Source organism: Alosa alosa, chromosome 17 (assembly GCF_017589495.1).
Source record: "Alosa alosa isolate M-15738 ecotype Scorff River chromosome 17, AALO_Geno_1.1, whole genome shotgun sequence".
In the NCBI taxonomy this organism is placed as follows: Eukaryota; Metazoa; Chordata; class Actinopteri; order Clupeiformes; family Clupeidae; genus Alosa; species Alosa alosa.
In genome coordinates, this window is record NC_063205.1 from 7,592,036 (window position 1) to 7,619,171 (window position 27,136).

The 27,136-nt window shown below is 41.4% G+C and overlaps 1 protein-coding gene across 8 annotated transcripts; it reads left to right on the plus strand.

The window, feature by feature from the left end:
* The first annotated feature begins 201 nt into the window (after positions 1-201).
* Positions 202-24,805, plus strand: syt10 (synaptotagmin X). Of its 8 annotated transcripts, none has more exons than XM_048268554.1 (7): positions 202-507; positions 1,800-2,256; positions 6,998-7,559; positions 12,545-12,665; positions 13,086-13,257; positions 19,460-19,616; positions 20,691-24,805. In XM_048268554.1, the coding sequence occupies exons 1-7, from the start codon at positions 306-308 to the stop codon at positions 20,760-20,762; spliced, it is 1,743 nt and encodes a 580-aa protein (XP_048124511.1). In that variant the 5' UTR covers positions 202-305; the 3' UTR covers positions 20,763-24,805. The 8 variants fall into 8 exon arrangements, with proteins under 8 accessions (XP_048124511.1, XP_048124513.1, XP_048124514.1 ...); XM_048268556.1 differs by having other exon boundaries at positions 19,460-19,589; positions 20,682-24,805; XM_048268557.1 differs by having other exon boundaries at positions 19,460-19,589.
* The last annotated feature ends 2,331 nt before the right edge of the window (positions 24,806-27,136 follow it).

Sequence of the window (27,136 nt, forward strand, 5' to 3'; positions counted from 1 at the left end):
AACCAAATAGGCTACATTTATATTTAAATCCATTCAATTACACAGACTGAGGGTCTCTCCTCCTTGTGCGTTGCTCTGCATTTCATGATGTCTCAGGTTCTCAGTTAAGACAACGCACTTCCAGCTCCGATTGGCCAATTGCAGAGTGCCACTAGGCGCTGAAGGTCCTTTGTTCAAACACACCCACCAGTTACTCCAGCGCTGGATGCTGCCTGTCATTTCATGCAGGATATGGACGTGGATGCCTCTCCCTCTCTTCTCTCCTCGGCACATTGGCTACAGCTGGCCGCTCTCATGCCGGCCCAATGAACCCCCAACCTCACGGCTCGTCTAGCATACAATGGATTAACAGGAAAGACATGAGTATCCGTTCTGAGGACAGCATAAGCCTGTGCCAGAGGGCTCTGCAGATAGTTACAGAGCTCTGCCTCGCTGGTCATGTTGACCGCGAGAAATGCTCTGACATATTCCCGTTGGAGAGCACCATACCAGGTAAAGGAAGTGCAGGTAAATTGGATTAAATTACTGTTATCCTTTCGCTCTGATCGGGGCGTTCTTTTACAGGGCTGCCTGTTTTACGGAACGATGGCAACTTGAAAAGTCGTAGTAAACTTATTTTGAACAACTTTCTCATGAATTCGTCTAAAGTGTGCGAAACCTCTGTAAAAAGGTTGGCTTTACTTTGCAAAATCTTCGTCTACTACTCTCCCTTCCGTGTGCTGTATAGGCTACCCTACCAAATTCACGCGCAGATGCGTTTTGCCACCTGTGGCTGTCAGGCATTTGGCAACAGGTTGCAGCATCCTGTGCTGCATTGATTACTTCGACCAATGTAAACTGGGGTGCATTTCACGTTTCACATAGCGTCTCATGTTAGGTGATGTGATTCGTTTAAGCTGTAGGCTATTTTTACTGTGTGTAGAAGACGAGACATTTCCGAGGTTTTAGAATGAAAGCAATTGCTGAGTCAGCAAGTCATATAGTTTGAAATCAATCTTAATGAGTGCTGATGGTTATTCAATTGTATGCTGTAGCCTATAATGATTTCAATAAACGTTGTCAGGAAAGTGAAGGATGGATTAGTTTCGTTTTGTCGTTGTTTACACGGCATTGTAAATCGCATTAATTAACTCAGTAAGTTTTTGGTCTATAGATTTTGTCCTCAACTTCAACGACCCCTTTACCTATGATAGACGGCGGAAATTTTTAAGTAATTTCACGGATTCATTGTAGGAAAGCTATTCCGTAACATCCTCGGAACAGTAGGATTTTCCCAGCACGTTTCAGAAGACACGTATTCGTATCAAAATACTTATAGGCCTATGTCATTCCAGATCTTTCTAAACGTTTCACGATTGCTTAATTCAGCTGCCGCCTTTACTCCCATGATGTTAAAAGAGAATGCCTCATTATGAAAAACTAGAAAAGCTCTTGGATGAGGTTAACAATTCCTTAATAGCCCACTTATTTATTTTTAATTTACGGTATGTGTGTCCAGGAGTGGAATGAATGGCTACCTCTGCTTTGCTGAACTAATTTGTTTTCAGCCTCCCCTTTCTTATGCCTTGCTTCTCTGTTCTTTCTCCCTTCTCTATCTTTCATGTATGTTTGTCATGTCTGTTGATGATCGCATTTTCTGTTTCCTGTCCATTCTCTTGTCGGTGGTCTGTCTGTCTCTCCTTTTCTAAATTTGCCTGCGACTGCCATTTCACACATGCAATCTGTCCCCCCTGCTACACATCTCACCCAACCCCTTGGTGTGTGTCCCCTTCAATTCTCCTCCACTTTCGTCCCCCCAGACATCTCTGTCAGTCTCCTTGCTGTTGTCGTGGGTTTCTGTGGTCTCGCCCTGTTGGTAGTTTCTCTCTTTGTCTTTTGGAAGCTGTGCTGGCCCATCTGGAGGAGCAAGGCCCTGTCATCCCATGTGGACAACCGTGGCCAGGGTGCACTCCCTGAAGCGCCTCCGCACATGACCTCCTTGCCTCAGCCTCCCGCCGCCGAGACGAAGGTGGTGCTGGCAGGCAGGCAGCCATCGCCGCAGCCGCCGCAGAAACAGCATGACGAGGACGAGTGGAAGCGGAAAGTTCCAGAAGTGAAGGTCAACGGCCGGAGCTCGGTGAAGCTGCTCGAGGCGGCCATGAAGATCAGTCAGACCTCGCCGGACATTCCAGCGGAGGTGCAACAGGCTCTGCACGAGCACCTGACCAAGCAGGCTAAGATCCAGAGACAGACCACAGAGCCTACCTCCTCCTCCAGGTGCCCCTTTCTCTCCTCTGCCCCTACCCCAACCCCCACCTCATTTACTCTTTCTTATAGCCCTCTTGCCCATATAGCCAACCGCCAAAGGCCACTAGTAAGTTCTGGACTGTTTTGGTTTGTGTCACCATTTGTACAGTATGTTATAGAGAGAACATGGGGCTGATCACTCTTGCATTTATAGATGATCATGATGAAGATGTCTGTTAGTACGTATATTTCATTTCTAAGATATATAACAGAACTATCTGAGCCACCCAGCCTCCTGTTTGAATAAGCCACTTTGGTTTGATCACACAAAGCTGCCTGAGGGAAGAAAATCCCTGTCACATATGATGAGGATTCCATCATATGTCTGGCCATGGCATATCTCCTTATAGCCTTCACTGTGATCTGAACTTCCAGCTTTCACTGCCTTGATTATCTCTTCTCCTCATTTATGGAGATTGAATTTCATTTTGATAAGTGTTGGCTCTCGGTGGGTAACAGGCTATAAGTGGGTGACACAGTAGGCTATAAGTGGTGCCTATTGGAATGCAAATGATTCCTTTTTATTACTTTTACATTAAATTCTAAGAAAACCATCTCAAAGGTTGTTGTTTTTTCACATAGAAAAGGATTATGTGATGCTTTATACAGAACAATGGTACTAGGAGTGGATAGAAAATGAATGCTTATGTAACAAGAGCTTAACAGATCAATTTGCTCATTAGTAAGAATGTACATTCTCTCGAGCTTTGGCTCGAGTCTATCTGCTTATAGAAGTGTTTCTCCTAGTGGTTGGAGGAGAAAGAAATGGGAGTAACTGGACAGTGCAGGGCACTGGTCAAGACTGGTTGCCATTGATACTGGTGGAAGGGTGACAGCACACCCCCTCGCCCAGGCACTTCGGAGCCCTGCAATCAGTCGTAGCCCCACCCCCTTCACTAGGGGCGTGTGAGTCATGCTACCATGGCGACGGCTGTAAACGACCCCGACAATTAAACAATCAACTCCTCTTCTCTTTTGTCTCTGGTGGCACTGCTTTTTAAAGTGATTGTGCACCAGCTGCAATTAGCCCCAGCTCATTGTGGAGCTGGCAGGGGTTAGGGGACGGGGGGGGGACGGGGGTGGGGGTGGTAGGGGGGCGCAAGCCCTGCTTAAGCCCTGCTTAAGCCACACGTGGCAGCTGCGCTCCATCTCCATAGTGACTCCCCTCCTGCTGTCAGACGAGGTGGTTGTGCGCAGATTGGGGACGCCCATGCGCTCCTGGTTGGACACTCTTGCATCACTGTTTTTCAATAACCTGGCTTACTCATCCAACTTCATTCATGAGAAATGAATGTTGGTATTCATATATGCATGTCTTAGCCTACGTCGTGTCTTTTTCAAAACTTTGGAATCGGTCAGTCTTTTTTTGGAATGAATTAAAACATGCTTAATACAGAGACGGTTGATAAAGTTCTGAAGGATCTTTGCTTAACCCTTAAAGGAGTACCGTCACACCGGTGTGACGGGAATGTTGGGAAATTAACATTCTAAAGAATATCTGGGTTCATTGAATTCAACATAGAATTTTAGAACCTTCAATTGTTGCGGAACTTAGAACGTTCAAAAACCTACTCCTTTAAGGGTTAATCATTCAGTTAATCAGTGTTGCCTAGTAACGGGGACGCTGGTGTCTCCGTTTTTTTATATCGTCTTAGTCTAATAATATTTGCTTATGGTGGCTGATAATGCTGTAACTCCATTGGACTAAAGAGCTAAGTCTTGGATAGCTCTGTGATCGAGCCATCTATTCGCTGACTGTCGCGCAAGCTGCAATTACAGCATCTGGTCAAAGAAATGGCTATGGTTGCGGTAGGCCTACTGTGTGGGAGATCCGTGTACCACAAGTCCACCAAGCTGCAGCTGACCCAACACTGAGTTGCCACGCTATAACTACTGCCTAGCGTCTGGATTGAGAGGTTGCTCATGAACTCTGGACTGGTAGCAAACCATGAGAGATCTGGCACTGTTGGAGGTCCACCGAGCTGCTGATCTGCAAGTTGAATTTGCACCATCTGCTCAGAGAGGTCACTTCACAACTTCACTTCAGACTGATCTGTGCTTCCAGGGCTCTCCAGACGGCCAGCAAGGCTATGGGGGTGGTCTGTACAATGACATCATACAAAGCACTGTTCACATCAGTCACCACCATTGCCCATGGACATTTCAGCTGGTTTTTTAAACCAATTAACTAATTTAACTTATGTGTGTCCTGTCTTACCTTGTCAAGCACTGTGTGTGGCACGAAAACTGCACTATATAGATAAACACTTACTTGGGTAGCCTACTTACTTACTAATTTTAGTTCACATTTCCTGGACAGTCATCTCCCTATTTGACATGTTGAATTTCTTGGCAGCCCTGAAAAGATTGTTTGTATCTGTGCGGGACAAGTGAGTGAGCAGAATCCTATTCTCTGTGTGAGCAGCCTACACTGCTGACTTGGCTCAGCAGAGGCAGTGGTTGTGGGTTGCCAGGATTGCCAGGATCAGTAAGGTGGTAGACATCCGTTCGGAGCATGTGTGTGGACCTGAGGAAGCCTGCTCTGATTTGAAAGAGCATTTGTGTATGGATTGCTGCTGTCATGTCTTTGAATTACTGTGGGTTGCGACGGCAATTTGTTGGGCTGCTCTGAGTAAGTGTTCATGGCTGCGGTGATGGGGTAATTAGGATCATGGCCTACATGCTGTGTGAGGGATTTTGCTGCTGCCTCTCCTTCCTACCAATGTCGCAGTCAGAGCACACCTTTCCCTGGTCACATTCAGTTGACTCCTTGTCTTCCTTCCTAACAGTTTTTGTTGCTGTTGTTGTTGAGTTGTTTTGCTTGTTTTTGGTTTTGTTTTTTTCTTAATTCACAAAAATGTCCCCAAATTGCCAAGAATAATGAACACAAAGCATGATGCCACTTTTAAAAAGCTGGCAAAGCAAAATTCCAAATGCTAACTGTCTACAAAATATTACGTCTGTCTGATGGGGCATGTAATGGTAATGAAGTTAATGGGCCACCAGTGTGAATTATAATAATTTTATGGCTTTTTGTTTTATATTGAGCTTTAATTGGGAGCAAAGACAGTTTAATTAGTGGCACATTAGGTGTACTGATGTGGGCAATGAAGATGGGGGGAAAGCAAGTGATTCATGCATTCAGGTTTTTTTTTTACGATAGGCAGTGGGAGAGGAGATTAAGTATGGAACACCAACAGATCAATTCTGTTTGTATCGATTTTGCTGCACAGCTAGATTGACTACCACTGCTCACACGGTCAAAAATCTCTGCTTAATCCTCACTCGGGAGATTTTTTTTATAGCCTCTGCTAAGACGATAACAGAATGTCTGTTGAACCAGTAACCCGTGGCAATTCTTTCAAGTAGAGAGGAAGATGTTTGCACACACAGAGACACTTTTATGCATAAACATTTGTCCTTTAGGCAGGGCAAGAAACTAGAAAGCTGGAGATTTTAAGCCTTAGCTGAAGGGCATTAAAACATATGAATAATATTTAGGATCTTAAAACTCACACTTGTGGGGACGAGCTGAGGTGTCACGGTAGGTGTTTCATGACAAGTTAAGAGACATCTTAATCCACCATGCTGGCTGGCCCTTGAGCACACCCACTGTAAGCCTTTTAACATCATTATCATTTCAAATATATAAACAGCTTATAGCTCTACAAGGATACATTAAAGGTACTGTAGGCCATGTTGTGGTGTTAGTAAGTTTCACTTACAGTATATTAAACACGTGAAATTCTTTACAAACATTTTAAGGGTCCAGGTAAATTAAATTAGGTAATTTGCATGAGGCAAATTAGCCTGCACCTTAAACTACTAGACCAACTGTCTCGTATTAAGAACATTTTTTATGTCTACTTAGCAATTCAATTGGCAGAAGTGCACACACCAAATTAACGGCATTTCTTTTGAGTTAGTGAAAGTACACAAAACCTTTTCCCAGATTTTACTTGTTAAAGTATACAGATTATTTGAGAGCTACATTTCTTAGCTGCTGTATAGTGAAATGTAATGTACTGTTGTGAAGTGTAACAGGCAGTCCAAGGTGAGGAGTGAGAGGACTGTACAAACTAATTCTCTGGGCTTACAGGAAAGATAGTTGCCCAGAGTTACTCTACAGTGTTCTGCAATTATACCCTCCACACATAAAATGTTCTGATTGTAAATTCATTGCATAACATACAAAAACATATTTTGTTTTGGTTCTGTATTTTGAATGTACAACCCCAATTGCATTGTTGCCGTGGATTTATCATTTGTACAATGAAGAATGCTGTCAGATTGTTGTGATCTTCTTCTTGGGAATAGGTGCTAGTTGCTAGGAGACACCAAGGAGAAGTAAAGAGCCATGGTCTGCTCAAAGGATGGAAGTCATTATCAGCTGTGGGAAATGGGCTGAGAAACTGTGATCCAGTCATAGCTGTGGTTTGTCTGAATAACACATGGCACAAGGCTGTCTGTAGGCCCACTCTTTTGGCAAGGTCAAACAAGTGCTGAGTCAAGTCAGTCAACTGACTGTATTTTATCCTATGAAGTGAGAGCTCATTGTCAGTTATTTTGCTACTGAATTGTTTATGTGGTCAATACTTTATATGGTGGCTAAATGACGCATGATCTGATGTTTCAGCCCACATGTTGATAAGCTCATTGTAGGCAAGGCATATCAGTCACTGAGAAATAAACTTCCTCTTCCATCTGACAGGCACAATTCCTTCCGCCGTCATCTTCCACGACAAATGAATGTGACTAGTGTTGACTTTAGTATGGACACTCTGCCCATGCGGCAGTCTTCAACCACAAGCATTGGCCGGATAAAGCCAGAGCTTTACAAGCAGAAGTCTGTGGACTCAGAAGAGGGCAACAAAGTGCCGGTGGAGACCTGCGGCAAGCTGAGCTTTGCCCTGCGCTACGACTACGAAGAACAGGCCTTGGAGGTGCGCATCCTAAAAGCCTTGGAGTTACCAGCAAAGGACTTCACAGGAACCTCGGACCCATACGTGAAGATCTACCTGCTGCCCGAGCGCAAGAAGAAGTTTCAGACCCGCGTCCACCGCAAGAACCTGAACCCCGTGTTCGACGAGACCTTCCGCTTCCCAGTCGAGTACGACCAGCTGTGCAACCGAAAGCTCCACTTCAGTGTGTATGACTTTGACCGTTTCACCAGTCACGACATGATCGGCGAAGTGGTGGTGGACAACCTCTTCGAGCTGTCAGACCTCTCCAGGGAGGCAGTGGTCTGGAAGGACATTCTTGCTGCCACTACAGTAAGTGTGACGGGATGTGTTTATTTGTGTGTGTGTGTGTGTGTGTGTGTGTGTGTGTGTGTGTGTGTGTGTGTGTGTGTGTGTGTGTGTGTGTGTGTGTGTACAGGTTTTTTTTAACATGTTTGTCTGTGTCTGGATTCCTTGAGCATCACCACATGAACCCTTAAGCTCAATGTGTTTGAATCACTGTGTTGGTTGTATTTGTTTTCTTCCTGAAGTCAAAAGGCACTTCTCAGGTACTCCGGGCTCATAAGTAAGAGTAATCAAACAAACGGGCAAACTCTTTGAGGGCCCACCTGCAGGGCTCCACTGAGGTGTTTAGTCCTCTCACTAGTTGCGAGGGTGTACGTGCTTCCAAAGTGACTCACCCTAGAGTATCGAGGCACCCACACACCTTTCCAAAATCTGCATGCCAGAAAAGGCTGAAGGCTCAAGCATAGTGCTTCCCACATTTATCAAAAAACTGAATGGAGAATTTTGTGCAGCAGAAAAATGCCACCTGCAACAAATTGGTATAAATTCCTCACTTAGCTCTGTTACACCATAGCCTCATTTGTAGTCATTGCTCTTCCGCAGAGTTTATATAACAACTTACTGGATTTGATATATTCCAAATCTAAAGGTATTTGTGCAAACCACCTGTAAATGAGCTGCTCTTGCTTTGTCTTTTTCATCATCATGTAAGGTGTATTAAGTATGTTTCTTTTTTTGATTTACAGTAAGCTTGAACAACTGTCTGTTACGCTTTGTCTGTTACGCTTTGTCTGTGGTGAGTGACTGGAGCGTGCAGACTCCAAAAAGTTCATCTGACACTTCTGTTGTCACCAAAGGCTGTCATTGTTATCATGTGTCCCATCTCGTTGTGTGTTTTGTCTCACTATTGTTATGGTGATGGTTATGGTGTGTATGTGCCTCCTTTCATCTTGTTCATGTGTCACTTGTGTCTGGGGCTTTGTTGCTGGAGGCTTTTTTGACTACTTTGAGTTTGAGTTGTATTGGGTTTCTAGCTGTGAGCCGAGTCAAGTCTAATTGAGGTGAATCAGTGAGACATTGAGCCTATATTGTACGTTTCACCACTGCTCTAATGCATTCAGAATGCATCCATACATCCTATTTCGTAGAATTTAAAATAACTAGTCCATTCAGTGGTGAAATAAAGAAACACATCACAGATGTCTTTAGTCATACTATTTACCAATCACACTTTACAACCATATTTTCTGTAAACATATAAGGTGCAAGGCACTGCGTGACCCTAAAGTTTAAATGTTTATCCCAGCTGTTGCTAGTCTCAAACTGCTTAATCACACTCCCCAAAATAAGTCTAATGGCTTCAGTTGATTACAGTCTAGCACTGCCATGCACGTCCAGCTGTGTCCTCCGCACAACCCTGTACTTATGCGTGGGGTTATTTTTATTCAGAAGGCCCAGTGATGCCTCACGTCTCCTCACATCATTCAGCCTGTGCGATTTCAGCATGAATAATGAAAAAAAAAAAGAAGAAATCTCTGGCTTGCCCCATCTGGTTAGGACTATTTTGAGGTGGGGACTTGTGAGCATTCCCTTTGGCTCCGTGAGTCACAGGTTCATGCCATGGTTGAGACGAACGCTGACATGTGGAGAAGACTTGTGGTGGTTCGCAGAGGAAGGGTCGGTAGGAAGTGGACATTTTTTTTGCTGTTATGTTTGTGACATGCTGGCTCGATACATGAAACATGAATGGGGAGGCCACACGCTGATTCCATAATAATCCAAATAATTTATTAATTAAAGGTAAATTTAACAGAGACTAAATGATAACGTGGTGTGGTGCAAGTCAGTATAATGGAAGGAAACCAAAAGTGTCATGCAAAATCAGTCTAGAGGTTTAACAGCCAAAGAACAACGAAAACCAAATGCCAGAAGGAGGAAGCCACCCTGGCTGTTGTGGACGCGGGAGATTTATAGTCCTGCCAATCAGGCACACCTGAACACCAACACCTGCTCAACAGGAATAGAGAGAGAGAGCGGTAGAGAGCACAGGCACACCAAACAGGCCGGGGTCTAAGACCTGCCAATATCCGTCACATGTTGTTAGAAGAGGGGTCTGTCTAAAGCCAGTATCGATCATTCACAAGAAGGAGAATTCATGAATGTTAATGTGAAGGTGAATTCCCAGACTCACACCAAACAAAGTGTTGCTTTCAGTCCACATAAAGGATATTCAAATTCCCACCTTACATGACTGATTAAACAACTCAAGACATCTAACCTAATACTTGATTTAAGGGCAAATTTACAGTGTGTCCGTTATTGCCAACACCTACTAATCAATATTGGTTTAAACATTATGAGCAATCTGGCTCTGAGCCAGTGCTCTCAACTGGTGCTCTGTGCTCTGTGTTGCCAGTATCAATCATACTGTGCACTGACTGAGTGCTTCTGGCAGTCAGTGGATTTTTATTTGCAATTGCACTGACGTTCAGTTTCTTCTTTGAGTTGAATTACCCCCCCCCTTTCTCTCTTAGTGTGTGTGTGCCTCTGTGTGTGTGTGTGTGACATGGGTCAATATTTTCCTGCTAGTCTACCACCTTCTTAGCCAGACAGAAAGTGTTGCCTATCAGTAGCAGGCTAATGCAGAGAGATGTTAAGAGTAGATCGACAAAATGCAATGTTTTTATTATTGTAGATCAGTTAAAGGTGCAATGTGTAAGAATTGAGGTAAAAATATCAAAAAATTAGCTACACGCATCAAAAGAATGAGAAGAAATAAGGGCGATGATGTCATTAAAAAAATGACAAGGTATAGTGCTGCAGAGATATCAACCTGAATTAGCATGCTAAATTACTAGCCACAGCCCGACAGGTGTCATAATACCAGTTTCGGCCATGGGAGGCGGTATGCGGGCAACATAACCACCAGCCAAACTGCAATACACGTTTCTCGGTTGTTACCAACCGAAGTTATCACTTTCTGGAGGTATACTGCCCCCATCTTTTATGGAATGTGGAGTATGAATTGACTTTTTGGCGGACATTACACATGGCACCTTTTAAGGGTGTGTGCCACTGCATTTCTCCCGTGTCACTTACAATATTGCACTGCATCAGTGATACCTGAACATGAAGCCACTGTGTGTGTGTCACTGGCAGAGTAAGAAACATGTTTGGTTTTCCCTCAGCAGGACCTATTAACGTTTTTCATGTGACGTATTCTAGGTTCTATAGCTTTGTTTACATCCAGCTGGTAGGCAAGGGACAAGTTGAACCCATTGAACATCTTTGTCTGCAGCTGCCTCTCAGTAGGCTACATCTATGTATTTCAGCAATGTCAACATTTCAGGCATCAATAAAGGTGATGATGAAACGTTATCCCACTGTTCAATATTTGATAGCCTGTCACAGGAACGTTGTTTCGCTAAAATCGCCCTGATTTGGTGCATTGATCTGTATCGATGACGTTATGGGAGAACCTGCATGTAGCCTAATGGTAGCCTAACTTTTTTTTTCTCTGTTCAAAACTCGGTTTACATGAAGACAATAGCCTTTCTTAGAAGCTGTGAAATTTGACCAGAAAGGAACATGACTTCCTTCTGAAAGCTGACACAAAATCAAACAATATTTGATCATTTAACTTCAACTGAACAGCGACAGGTCTTGGTAGGCAGTAGACTCAGCAGACGTTAAAACGGCAGCCTACTGTTATAGCCAGAGTCAGTCAGCATCATGTAACATTAATGGCGTTAGTCATGAATCCTGTAACATATTATATCATATAACAGCGATGGCTTATTCGAAGACGATCTGCATGGATATATAACAACCCAGAAAAACTCAGAATGTGAGTGATAAAGTTCATTAATTGTATGAAACTTTTTATTAGTTATCCATTGCAGCATCGCCTATATTAGGCTGTTATGCTAGCTCAGCCTTTAAATATGTTATTTTGGTCATGTGGACTTGATTAAACAGGTAAAGATAATTCATAAACTGCTTATTTCTTACATGACTGAAGCAGTAGCCTAGGTTCAACAGTGGTGTTTGAGGTTGCTGTGTTAAGTTGTTGTGTGTGATCGCTAAACAATTAGGATCAAATCAGTTTATTTTGACATACGGGAGTTAGCCTGACCTGAACGTTAGCCTAGAGCACATAAGCCTATTCTGTTTTCATTTATTAGCATTTGTTGTGATTATATAATCAAAAGACACTCATGATAACTTGAAATAGAAGGACAGAAGATAGGTGATTGATGTCCACAAGCACGAATTTCACGAGACAAATTAGAACAAACTGTTCCGGTAAAAATAATCTTGCCATGTTTAAAATGCTGCACTTTTTCCCTTCATAGCCTATCTCTGGCAATTCATTTTTGGATGACTGTAGATAGTAGTATTTTAGCCTACGTCTTCGTAGACAGTAGGCTACACCATTAGGCTATCTTGAGAATAAAAGACTTCACAGCTGCTAACGATCATCCTCCACAACCACGAGGATAGGTAGGCTAAACGGTCGTTCGTCACCTTTTTGCTTCTTATTGTAAAACCAACTGTTAGGGCCTACACAAGTGGTCGGCATCCCGGTCAATATTTGATATTAACATTTCAATTTTGAAGCTATTTGTAACTATGTGTAGCCTATGCAACCCGACTGTTGTAGGCTTGCTTACCACTCTCTGCAGTGCCTTGCCTACCATTCTTGCCTACCACTCTAGCTGTAAACAAACGGTCACATGACATTATGACGTAGTTGCAAAACCTTAATAGACCCTTTCATCAATAAAAACAAAAACAATGCTTGAACGTTCTATTTGGGCCCCAATCTACTTCCTCTGCATTAAGATGACATATGGAATGTTAAAAAGGAAGTCTTGTGGGGCCAACTATGATGCTGATAATGGAACTCTCTTGAAAGGGTCCATAACAAAGAGGACCAACCTTTCTCTGCAGACAGCTCTTTACATTGCAAGTGCAAGTCTGTTTCCAATAACCTTTATGTATCTTTGCAGGAAAGTGTGGACTTGGGAGAGATTATGTTCTCTCTCTGCTACCTACCCACAGCTGGCAGAGTGACCCTTACCGTCATCAAGTGCCGGAACCTGAAAGCCATGGACATTACTGGCTCCTCGGGTGAATATATTGCACCATAAACGTATAATGGCATTGTAATTATGGAATGTCTTTGCCTAATGGCTTGACAGAGGCTTAATCGCCATACCAGCAAAGAATCTCTTCTGAGAATTAAGTTTTAAAATACATCGAATTTCATTTTGTGAAGGCAATTGGGTGGCTGTTCCAAGATGCTATGTAGCTCTATAGAGACATGGATGGCGAAATCATTTGGCTGCAGCTTTGTTGAGGTTCCTTTGCATGATTGCACATACAGGATAATAGCCATGTGTTCCAAGATTTCCTATATTGGTGTCATTCATTCCGGTTGTACAGATGGCATCTTCTTTATGAAATATTTCCATTTGAAATCCTGGTGGTATATCGTACTCTTTTCTGAAATATTCATTCATTCATTTTCTACGATTGGTTTATCTGCAGACCCTTATGTGAAAGTGTCCCTCATATGTGATGGCCGAAGGCTAAAGAAGAGGAAGACCACAACCAAGAAGAGCACCCTCAATCCAGTGTACAATGAAGCCATCATCTTTGACATCCCCCCTGAAAATGTGGAGCAAGTCAGCTTGTCAATCATGGTGATGGATTATGACCGGTGAGTCTTTTGGCTTGGGTTTTAGAGAGAAGATGTATTGACAGAGGCAGGCGTCAGGTCTGGCAAAAATGGTATGACACTAAAAGCTACTGGAGATTGATATGATGCAAACAGTTTGGAGAATATCCTTAGCCTGGGTGCCAGTCCGAACTTAGTCCCGCCCACAACATTTGAGGTCGGGAAGTTCGGTCTGGCAATGCTCCATTGTGGAGCAAGTATGCTCGTCCTAGATCGGGCGGACCAATCAAATCGGGCTTTACGATGATAGACCAGGCGCTGTTGCTCACCTGTCCATCACGTCATCTGAGCACGCTTAGATTAGGCTTATGTTTGAAACAAAAACGCTGTGGCTAGAAGGATACATGGCTTTTAAGACCCCATATGGAAAATGCATATTGAGGTTTTATCACTGAAAACGATTATTTCTGAAAACTTTGGCTAAAGTTGAGATGTGGTAAAACTCGTGGTTTCACTTTCATCAAGGGAAAACAGCGCTGTTGCATTGCGACATGTTCCCTCGGTCATTTGAAATCTCTGATTGACCACCTGTTCGAGGATTTGCGACAGCCTTTCCCAGCTGTTTAACACTAATATCAGTGTTCAACAGAATTATTTTTAAAAAAAGGGATATAGGCTATCAGTTTTTTCCTAATAGCCTACCCTACTAAGTATCTCTTAGATTTCGCTAATGAGTGTTGTAGGCTAGGAGTTATTGACGGCACTGACTTTTACAAAAGACCAGAAAACAATGTTAAGGCATTTGTGGAGAAGAAGGATGGTTTGTGTGTTTTCTTCCTACACCTCACGGTAAGCTATTTCGTTGCTCTGATTGGTTACATGTAGGTCTATCCAATTGAGTGCAGAGGCATTCCCCCCCTGTATCGGTTGAAACACGCCCTATAATTATGTCCCAATGGAGCAGTATCAGACTCATATTCTGACTAGAATTTAAAAAGTGCAGTAGAAGAGGGGTTTAGTAGATTAAGTGGCAAGGGCTGCATAAAAAAGGTGGGGGAGGATTGGGATTGGGTGGGGGGCATCAACAAGGAGCACCCAAGAGCAACAGGGGCAAGGAAAAACTCCCTTACCAAGGAAGAAACCTTGGGCAGATCCACGGCTCAAGGGGCTAACCCAACTGCCAGGGGTCTTGGTGTGTGTGTTGGGGGGATGACAGGGGAGATGGGATAGTGTGCTGTGTATGTGGGGAGAGGGCAGTGTGCAATATGTGTGTTGGACACTGGGGGGCATTGTTATAAAACCTTTAAAATCTCTAAACAATCACAAGTAGGGCATTTATTTATTTATTTATTTATTTATTTATAAACAAAAACATCTCTGTCAGTTCCATGCCAAGCTCAACAGCTATCAAAAACAAAGGTCATTTTGGATGGATGGATTTTTTTGTGAATGTTTCTTCTTCTACATAAGATTTTAGTCATCTTTAGTTCATGTAATACTTTATTGTCAATGCACAAATTAAGTAACAGTAGTCTGAAACGTTATTGTTAATGCACAAATTAAGTAACAGTAGTCTGAAACGAAATGCTGTTTTACATCTAACCAGTGGTGCAAATAACTGACATGTCCAAATGGGCCTTGATGAAATGCGTCGCTAGACTGTTCATACACATTTTAATGGGCCAAAGTTGAAGAGCTGTTGTCCGTTATTGTTCGTGCAAATATAGGGTGATTTATGTTCCCTTGCATTGTGTAACTGAGGTCCATGGCTAGTCTGGCTTTCACCAGACCAAGCTCAATCTTTTAACAAATCAAAAAATAAATAGCGGGCAGATCAGGCTGGGTTCACCCAGCCTAGTCCATAGGCACCCGATATTGTTTAATTTTTCCAATTTGAGATATCCACGCTCTGGCTATTCTAAATGCAAAAATGCATCAGGGAGTTATGACAAAACTGTAACTAACAAACTAGATCCTAATACAGTGGTCCCCAAACTTTTTCTTCCGAGGGCCAGCTCACTATGCCTGGCTCTAAGAGAGGGCCAGAGACTCGGAGTATATTAGTAACCATAAATAGCTTAGTGCTGTGAACAGCAGTCTACCTTAGTTGAATATTCCATTACATTTAATCATAGGCTGCAATTTAATACTATTGTTAGCTGTGTTTATATTGCAATCATGCCATATCAGTGCAAAATGTAGATCAAATGAAATAATACTAATAAAAAAAATAGAATTCCCAAAAGTATTATACTAACACTTAATACAATATATAAAAATATACTAAAATACAAATTACAAAATTACACTTAATCTAAATCAATTCCATAGCAGGGAGTCCCAAAAGTATATTTTATTCAAAATGTGTGAACTCTGAACTCTGTGTCTTTGCATACACAGCTCAAGTTGTGAACAAGCAATATCCTACAAATATTTTGAAGTTCTCAAACTATGAGAGTTTTATGAAGTGCTGACAAAAACATCTGAAAAGACCACTTTCACTCACCTGATGAGAACTTTGTGAATTTGTATGAACATTTGAACGAGTGAATAAAAAATAGAAATAATCCCAGAAAGTCCCAGAAATATGACTTGAATAGAAGTTAGTTAGTTATTAAAACAATGAATTGATACACTTTTAGAATACTTTGAGCACTGATGCAGTCAGCATAGGCCTTTTACATTATTTGCAGGTAGGCCTACATTTCATTCCGTTTTCGATGGCAAACGCAAAATAGCGCCAAAACAACCACCAGTGGACAAAAAGAGAATTACATGTGTACTGTTAAGACTCGCCATAGAGAATGAATGGGGGAAATTACGGAGGTTATAGTTTCCGACGATGTCGTTACTCCCATGCGGCCAGATGCTATATACCACGGACATGTTTTGGGGGCCACCCAAAATGAGTTGGCGGGCCGTAGTTTGGGGACCACTGTCCTAATAGAAAGCTGTTAGCTTCCCTAAGCTACAGGCTTATAAGGTAGGCCTATTTACAACATAAATTGTCAATAGGCTATGCTGGCGACACAAATAAAATCTCCTTTGGAAACCAATGGCTTACGCCTTTACAGTATCAAGCGGACTTAAACTGCCATATCGCGGCGAAAAGTTGTAATAAAATTCACGCAGCTCCATGAGTCAAGGAAAGTGCTTGAATGAAGTAGCCACTTCTAAATGGGACCCACTACACAGTAGCTTAAGGTGTGTTGCTAAAGCAGCCATAATGAAATGAAGGTGTCATTGGATACTTCACACACACGTGCTTTTTAATTTCACAGACTACAACTACCAAGCTGGAATCAAAGCACATCGATTCCCCTCTCACACCCTGCACGCACTTAAAACAAAATAAACAGGCCTCTCAGTCTCACGCATGTATACACCAATCCGCCGCGAACTTTATTGGCGCTGCCATCTTGCCTGCCGCCATTACTGCGTGCCTGCGGAGTGTGACGGTGTGACACTCGCCAGTGCCTTCTAATGGCTTTTCAATGAAAGCATCCTGTCAGAGAATATCAAATAGGAGATCCTGCTCATGAAAAAATGTCAGGTGAAAGGGAACATTGGGTAGATGTCAGGCAGTGGCCAAAACTTACCAATGAAGGTAATTTATTGACAACATAATGTATTAAGGCGTGTAATTAATGACAACAATAAGCCGAATGACAACAATAAGCTGTGTTGCTAATATCACAAGCTTCAGAAGTTGCAAATAACTATTAGCCACGACCACTTGTAGCAGTTAAATACATGTTCTTACAGGTATTCAGGATTATTTTATTAATCGTATGTATTTCATCCACTTTTAACGCACATCTTGACACTTGACAAGGAACTCTGTGTAATCCGTAAGCCTGTAAACATGGGCACTCAATGTGCAACAAAGGTTTGTGAATTTCCCAAACGGTTTAATTCTAGGTCTATATATTCTTACTGTTGTTAAAACAGCCGACCACACAACACGCTTTTCCTGGCATCACTGGACAGCATACGTACTAAATAAAAATTAAGAAAAAGAAGATTTCGCATCTACAGCTAACGTCTGCTACAGCCGCCTACAGGAACAACACATTACTTCGCTATTTCCTTAGCAGCAAGGCAACGCAGTAATGGCGGCGCTGCTTTACTTCCGTGTTTCGCCGGATTTGTGTATAGGCAAAACTGTATCAGACCGGTGTAACGTTGGTAAATCTTCCATTGCACAGAATGATTTTTGTAGCACGTGCAACAAATGACAGTCGAAAGATACAATTACAGTGCTGCAATCAATTTGCTTGGTATAACCGCATTTATAGTTTTCTACAAATGCAATCAATCAAATTGGCCTCCATCACTCAACCAACGCTAACGGTAACATTACCTAGGTCCTTATTGATATTATAAGATTAACGTACCTTCAGTAAAAACCAAGCATGTCCGATAAACATCCTCAGATTTATTTCGGCTTCAAGAAGAAATGGAAATTACATTTCATGTGAACATCATCCTATCCTTATTAGACGTTCTCTGCGGTAAACTACACTCCTTGTATGAAGCGTCCATTGTTTTTCCAACCCACTTTTAACTTCCAACAAAATTACGTCTCACTGCAACGACGCGCCATCTAGTGGACAAACGACTACTTATCGCCAATACTGGAAATGCAGCCATGATGATGATGATGATGATGAATATTTATTTTGGCTTTCTTTTAATCCTACTGAATTTGTAATTATGTATTGGCCGTTCTAATACCGATAGTATGTGGGTGCCTGTGTGTGTGTGTGCATGTGTATATGTGTGCACCGCCATCTACAGGCCAATGAGTGTACAGTCACAGAGGGGCCGTTTATACAAGAACGACATATCATAAGTGCCTTTCGTTTACAGGGCGACCCCGCCATCGGGGCTTGAAGACGCAAAAATCTGAAGACTCCTTCCAGAGTGTAGAGTTTTGAAGACGACCCGGGTTGCGTCTCCGTCTAAACGGCTAAACCAAAGAACCTTGATTACCTCTCTGGCTAAACTGTCAAATTAGAATGTCTGCGCATGACGTACCGGGGTTCTATCACACCACCACCCCAGCGGTCTGGAATGCATATCCAATCGAATATCACATACTCTTGCGTCTTCATATAAACAAAGATTTCCCCCTGAGAATGCTCGTCTAAACGCAAATAAAAAAATGCCACTTCTGCGTCTTCTCTTTTCATCGTCACCATATAAACGTAGCCTAAATGTACACATAACCTAATTTTTTTTAACTTGGCATACCCCCAGAGAATGCCAGGTCAATCATACACAAACAATTTGGTGCAGTTCTGAACATCTTAACTGAAGATAGGGGCGATTAAAGCAGAATAATATTGCATTTTTATTTTTTACCGGGGGGGTGCAAATCACAAATGAGTGATTATGGGCCAGATTGATGTGGGCCCTTGAGACCAACATACCTTAAAAGATTCATCATCCTCAGTGCCACGGTTCAGGTAGTTATTTAGGAAAAACTGCTTTTTTTGCGGTTCAGGGGGCCCAGCACGGGGGGGGGAGTGGCCCCCGGGGACAAAACTAAATTTTTCCGTAAAAGTCTAGTGGGGCTACATACCCACCAAATTTCATGTGCCCTGTTGGTTCGGTGTCCCGGGTATCGTTGACCAAAAATTCAGGAAGTAGATGACGGGGGAGACTTTGACAATCCCTATATGACCGCTTCGCTAGCGGCGGTCATAATAAGTCAAATACTCATATTCAGTTGTTGTGGTTAACAAAACAGACAGAGCTTCTTATACTCACTCTTACAACATGTTTATAAATAAGCTAATACCAGGACAAATCCTTGAAGTGAAGTCACGATGAAAAGTTATAATCCTTTACTATTACATACTTGATTGAGAATGCTAATTTAGAGTTGATGCTGAGATTTTGTTGTTTTACTTTCTTCACAACTCCTATGCAAAAAATCAGTTAATCTTGGCCACTTATGTAAATGTTTTTGAATGGCCCCATAATTGACTGCAGTTAGCGGCTTGGCATAATTATTTAATCACGCATTGAAAAAGTGCATAGGGGATGATTTAGTACTATGTGCACTCAGTCTGACTTTGTGAGGGTTGTCATTTTCTCATAGCCTTTTTCCTTCCATTAACTCCCTTGTCCTTCAGTTTATTCACAACAAAGTGCATCAGGGGTGATCACAATTTTGTGTAGACACTTGAAATCGAACAATTCTCAAAGTCACATCCTGTGTTGCCTCTCTGAACAGAGTGGGCCACAATGAAGTGATTGGCGTGTGCCGAACGGGGCCTGACGCAGAGGGTCTGGGCCGTGACCACTGGAATGAGATGCTCGCTTACCCACGCAAGCCCATCACACACTGGCATGCCCTGGGAGAGGTACCGGAGAGTTCCTTTTTCCTGAAAGTAAGGGGAGGTATATACCCAAATCGCAGAGGTCTTCCAGGGCTCTCACGATGCTTTGCTGCAAATACACATTGATTGGTGACACCTGCTACTCCACCTGCCAGCACTTTCACAGCTGCCTGAAGGCAATCAACAGGAAATCCTGTTAAAGCCATTGAACAAATAGCCTGACTGCGAGGTTGTATTTTTGTGAATATGAAACGGCGAACAGGAAATAAGGGAAGAATAACTGGAAAAATTAAGACAACAAGTGTTCTGTGAGCAGCTGATTATCATTTGAGGGTTTAGGGATAAGAAAGGTTTAGTTTAGTGAGAATTTAGCAATTTTATGCCAGTTTCACCAATATCAGTGGCATGTCGTAATTACTGAAAATGCCTTTGCATACATAAAAAATACATGTATACGTAAGTATATGTTTCACACAAGACAGAAAGATCATAGTAATGATGCCATCACAAGCAAGCACTGAAATACAAAGCAGGACTGAAAAGGAAAGCGTTTTGCAGCCAAACAGAGAGAACTGGAAAATCCCCTGATGATTTGAATGACAAAGTGGTGCTGCATGATCACATGCAGGGATTTTGTTGGTGCCAAACAAACCAGCCACTGAGAAATTGTGAGTATGAGATCACATAAGACCCTTCTTTGGGTTGTATTCTGTATTTTAACAGAAAGAGGAACAGTTTTCCCAAAAGATTCTGTAATTTCTAAATCAAATTTCCAATTGGTATGAATACAAAAGATGAGATGCATCCCTCAAAGATGTGCACCACAATATCACTGTGCCTTGCATGCAAAATACGGCCAGAGTTTTAGCAAGGGACTCTGCTGCCAGCATTCCATTTATCACATGGAATTGCACTACAGTAATGCCTGATCAAATCAATATACTGATAGATAATCAATATACATATACCGTACATGAATATAGATTGTTGAACTGTCTGTGGCTATGCTCTATTTTAACATAATTAGACATCTGGGATGGGAAGAGAGAAGATAGCCTTGCAAACTGTCTTTTTAAATGAGCATGGTTTTAACTATGTTTTGTTTTGGTCTTTTTGGTCTTCCAGTGGCCAGGAAGAGCGACGAGCTTTGAAAGTCAGGGCTCCTGTCCTTCTCCCAAGCCTCCTCAAACTCCATAGGCTGTCTGACGTAATCACTGAGATCACCCAACTTGGTAGTTTGTGACTCACCGCTTGGCGCTGAGTCCACCCGGCTTATGATGAAGGAGCCGCTCGCTTTCTCACCTTTCTCAGAAATCACCCTTTCATTTGTCCAGATGAGTCATGACATGTAAGGCTTTATCCACCTTATTCAGTGCTACCAATTCTCAGAGGTTCACCATTGTTTTTGTCTTCTGACTTCCCGTTGACGCAATCACTTACACTGCATGAGTCAGTGGTGGGCCATGAGTCGGCTGGGTGACCAGCTCATAAAAAGCAAAGTGCCGTCTCAAGGAAACAGACCCACATTAACTAACGCATACACACGTTATAAGTGAAGCAAAGTCATAAAACCTTGAGGCCCACTGGGAAATTATACTTGGATGTGAATGTGGTTGGAAATACACTTGTCTTCTAGCAAGTTATCAACTAATAAGAAATCAGTGTGTTTATGGAAGAGTTTATGGGAAGATGTGGGTGTCAGACAAAGAGATGTACAAACAGTTCAAACAAACATTGCTAACCGGTTTAGAAACCGACTGTGGGATATATAGGTGATTTATTGAGACACCGTTGTTATCTGTGGCCTGTAAATTGTCTACATTTTGAATTACAAAATATTATGACTGAAACCATAAAAGTGCTTACTTTCCATGTTCATTGTGCTATGAGAGGTTTTACGATGATGGCAATGTTACTGTCACTAGAAAGAAGGTGAAAACAACTGGTCGATTGAGCACTCATAATAACCATATTATAACACTTCATATAACACTTTCACAAATGCAAATAGCAAATTTCAGTAATTGTCATCCTTTTAAAGTAAATATCTCATTCACTCTGTGGGGGCAAATCTGTTTGGCATCACCAGCCAATACATCACTTAAAAGCACATACTTTAACAGTTTGGTGTTTTTTGGCACTTCAGTTTGTACTCATCTGAAGCATTTCTGCACTGAAAGCATTCTACTGACATGAGGCTGAGGGCTTCACGTTAATATTACCATGCACTGCTAGAGGAAGCAGGAGGCAACTCGCAGATGGATCCCTGAGATCCAGATTTCTCCCTCCAAAGAGGTCCTGGCAAAGCTTCAAGCTCGGAAGCACACAGCACTTTGTCAATTGCTCTCAGCACACAATATCTCACAGCGACATGACTAATGACTAAGATACATTAATAAGTGCACGAGATGGTCGTAACCTTTTCGATAGAAAATGCTCAGGCTAGTGACTACATAGACAGACCGAGGAACATATGTCTGCATGTAGTAGCTTGCAATCAGTCAGCACAGAGTCAGACAAATAAGGTCTTTGGAAACCCAATCATGCCCAAATATATTCATCTGTTGTCGGATAAGCAAAACCAACCTGAAAAACATTGATACTATTACAATATCGATATGTGTGATGTGCTTCCTGTCTGGTTCTTGTGCAGTTTTGTTGGTTGATGGTGTAGCTTATATGAGCATCCCTGAGAGATAATGTATTGATGGATATGGTGACCCAGTATCACAAGTATTTAATCAGCAGTAAAGTTCTCTATTTTGACTTGACCTGTTCAAAGCAAGTAAGATAGATCTAACACTATACGTTTCATCAAATTTCCAGTGTTGCATGCAGAGTAGTTTAATATAGACATTTTTGAAAATAGACAAATGTAATTCTTCTAGAGACAATGGGTTGTGATTAAGGTTAGAAACAATTGAAGCATTACTGTGTATGACCATTACTGCATATTGTAATATGCATCATCACAAATAAAGCAGAATTTAAAATATTATTAATTGCCATAGATTGGCATTGTGACAGTATTAAAGTATTTCAGGATGGTGTTTGAACTTATGACAACTTTTATAAGTTTCCTCAGAAATGTTTCACTGGATGAATACTCAGGGTATGTGTGCTGCCCCTGTAGCAATTGGAGAGGACTCTCCTGGTAAGTGCAGAATAAATTACAACATGTTAGTGCCATTATTTGAGATGAAATACTACAATTTCATTTTCAAAACATTGTCTAGGCCCGTAATGGAGTTCACACAGAGTGGTTACAAGGAGAGATGTAGCCAGAAAATGTAGCAAGACATTTTTATTCCCATAACAGCCAAACCATCTCTATCACCCCTAACAGCATATTGCAGGCATACGGCATGTGAAAGGGTTACATAATGCTCTCTGGAAGTGTGAATATGCACTGGGGCGCGTGCTGTGTTATGATGCAGCTTTATGTACACCATTCAGTTTTAGTCAATCATTAGTCCAACTTTTTAATGTGGATTTAGACCAATCAAATAAGAAATCCTGATCCTAACACTTGAAATGAGCATGAAGTCAAATAAGAAACCAATTCGCCGCAGGAGTAGAATGTGACTAACGTTGATGGAAATGAGTTTACCTGCATAGCATTTGTTGAGATTTTATTTCTCGTTTCGGTTACCCTGACAACCTCAAATTTTACAAACCCACAGCTGTTCACAACTCCGCCCTTGATCAGGATGACTCCCATTTATTTTAGTGGGATTTTCATAAATATCCTTAAAATATGGCAAATGAGTTGGCTGGAAACCTAACCAGCGATAAAGTTACATTTTTGTAATAATAAGGAATGAGCAAACAACAGAGCCTCCCGTTCTCATCCAAACATAGGCTAATTCTTTTGAGGGAGGCTGCAGAATCTTGCAGTCTTTTAATCAATACCTAAATCAAATGGCTATGTTACCACATAACTTATACATTTCATCACATTATTTATTGTAATTCAGCCATGATGACTGCATTTCTCCACACGATTGATATATATATTGACAGCACACACACACACACACACAATCTATCTCAAGTCTCCAGGAACCAATAGAGCATTAAATAAATGAATAAATAAAACATTTCCAAGGTTGCAATATTGAAAAATACAACAATATTTTTAGATATTGAAATAGCGCCTGGGTTGGGAAACTGTTTACATTTTGTTTACAATAATATATAAGAGGACTATGTATCAAAATATGTGCCAATCTCACCAAGCTGATTTAATATTCGCTTTATCAGAACCATCTCCTTTTCATTTGTGAAGCCATATGGTCCACTACGACGAGTTAACAGAATCATTTTCACTTTTAAATGAGTGTGAGTAATAAGGACAACTCAAACTGTGGCAATTACTCAAAGGCTGTGAACTGTTACCTTTTATTTGCACATTTAAAAAAATGCTTCGATTCTCGTTCTGAACCCTTATTAGAGCAAAATTGACTATTTATTCTTGTAGCATGCACATTGTAGAATAGGTCAATATTCCAAAACTGAAAAAAGACCAGTGTCCTAAATTACATGCTATTTTGTATGGTGAACCATTGTGTTTGTATTGTATATAATATACTCTATTTATGCCAACGTGTGTAAATATTTGAAAATGAACCATCTGATATGGATGTACAAGTTTGTCTTTTTATGAATCATGTGGTGGACGTGTGACTTGTGATCTTTGGGTAAATTGATATGCAATTTGCATTTATGGTGAAACATCTGTTGTCAGACTGTAAGTGTATAAGCAGTATTATCACTCTTAGAAGCAGCTAGGGCTCTAAATTTGTTCTAGTAATTTAAATTTTCAGATTTATCGCTCAACTATATCATTCATCATGCTATTAAGTTTACATGGAAATGAAAAAGAAACTAGGTTAAATCATTTTCTATTTTCTAATAGTTTTTTTCCCAGAAAGTGATTAAATATTGATTAGCCACTATACAACACAGCTTATCTAATTTTACATTTCAGCCACTGTATATTAGTTGTACCACTGGTTCAAATTCAAAGCCCCCTGTGTTGACGCTTGAACATGCTTTTAAGTGACATAGTAGTGTGCAAACTTGCTGCATATTGGGGAACAAGAGCAATCGCAAATATTTGTCATGAAGTGTACAGTTTGTGATAATTTTTGTAACAATTTGCAGTAAAAAAAGAGAAATGGATAATTTTATGGTCGTGTTTCCTATGTATTTTAATTAAATAAACTTGTCTTACTGAATTTCAAAATGTCTTGTAATTCACTTGAGTAGTTTGAACTTTCTCTACTGTCCTAAACTGATGGTCAGTTGCACGGTAACAATATCAACCAAGCTTAGTGCACCATGAAAGACCCCAGCATTTCTCATGGCGATGAAGGGAGGTAAGTACTATAACAAGTTAGTGAATTCTGTGAACAGGTCATGCTGGTAGTGATGCTAATGTCAAGGGTGGAGTTAGTTCACTTGGTCCAAAGCCTAGGAAGCAAAAGTGCTAAAACCAGAACATGTTTTTTAGATAGATGGATATTTTATTGATCCCCAAGGGGAAATTTATGTGAACAATTTACTGATCAAGGTATAGTCAGAGCATGTGGGGAAAACGTGGAAACTGAGTGGGATACAGCTTAATATGCCTGCACTCTTCACCACCTTTGCCTTTCACTTCATGGAAATCCACTTTTGAAGCTCTTTGACCACTGCGCTATTAAAGCAGGTGATTATATAGGTGATTATAAGATTATACTCCAGTTTGTTTTCCATAAGCGACGGCAAATATGTTCAAATGCTCCCACCTCTGGATTGCTGGATCCTACAGGGAACAGTGAAATAGAAATTAGCTCTTTTTTCTCTCTCTCTCCTCAGGTGAACCAGAGAGGCATTTTATGCTTCAGGGCCATTAGCTAATGGGCTTCTCATTGCTCCTGCATATAATTTAGCTCTTGTGAATGTCTGCAAATTAATTGAAAGGAGTGGTAGCCATGGTGCAGGAACACAAATGAGAACAGGGAGAAGGGACCTCAGCCAGTGGTACATTGCCCTTCATAGCTATATGGAGATACTAGATATTGTTATATTTTATATTTTATTCATTTCATACATGTACTCCAGTATTTTATATTGCAAATGCAGTTAGGTTTCTATCTTTCTCTCACATTCATTCCTTCATGACAAAATGAGACAGTTGAGTAAAATCAAGCTGAGTGCACCCCACACTAAAATAGCTCCCAGCCAGCAGTGCTGTCTTTGGCTCATGCAGGATTGAGATGTAAACGAGACTAAACAGTTCCGTTCAAAGGTAAATGAAGCACGAAATCTCTTTACTGAGCCTCCACACCTCTCCTCTTCTGAAACTCTCGCAAAAAAAAGAAAAAACAACCTCTTATCAAAGTGCAACAGCAATTGGTGTGCAGGTAACCTTTGATGTTAGGCATGGATGGGCAGTCAGAGCCTTCATCTTTTTTTTGTTCTCACTATCAAACAGCTGTATGAAGCTGGAGAATGACTGTCTAAACAACAAGAAAATTGTGACCAACTGAAAGTGGCTGTAAACATCAGCAGCAGTTATTTAAGCATCAGGATGGACTGTCCATATCAGGTTTGAACCACAGCAACGTTTGAGGACCACTTTCAGGCCTGCATACATACTTCTGCGTCACTCACTTCACTAATGTGCATGAAGAGGCTGCTTGGTACACCTTCAAGAATAACACTTCTATGTGACCAAAAGGCTTACAGAAAAGGCTTATTAAGTGTTGTTTAGCCTCTATTTCATGGCGATATATATTTCTGATGTCATCACATACTGTAGATGATAATGGATGATCTCTTTTTCTCATCACATCCAGCTAATACCGCCATTAGAGGAAAGCTTTTACCATATCATTGCATGATCTTATGCAGCATAAAAACAACAGCAAAATACATTCAGCGCTTTATCAAAGGAAGGAGGATCCTCACTAACAATGTGGTAGCACCAATCTGCGTGATACCCGGCAGCATAGACTAACTCCAGAAAATCAAAATTCTTAAAAATTCCTGTGTTGAATTTCTGTGTACTGAAATGTGTTTTGCGTGCTGAAAAATTCAGTACATATCTTCATGCTTTTCCTCCTGTCTTAGTGTCTTTCGCCATGTTCAGATAAGTCCATTTATCATTCGTTCCAGTGCCTATTGTTTGAAGTCACTGTGTGAGATAATCCCTATTGCGCTGTAAACTGTTGCCCTGTCTGACAGATTGGAATGGCTGAGCAGAAAGAAAGCTGTGCAGAAATCAAACTGACGTGTGTGTGTGTGTGTGTGTGTGTGTGTGTGTGAGAGAGAGAGAGGGGCGTGGGTGGGTGAGTGTATTTGTGTGTGTGTGTGTGTGTGTAAATGTCTTCCTCTCCACTTGAAGGCATTGCCATGGTTGGTTCAGCAGTAATTTACAGGGGTTTTTTTTTTTTTTTCAAATGCATAAGATAATAGGAAATATTGAACCAGTGCACATTTTCCATAAGCACTCTATTTTGATATCGTCATTCAAAATGTTCATATAATTACTGTTTTGCTCAATGATTTTCTTGCATGGTATC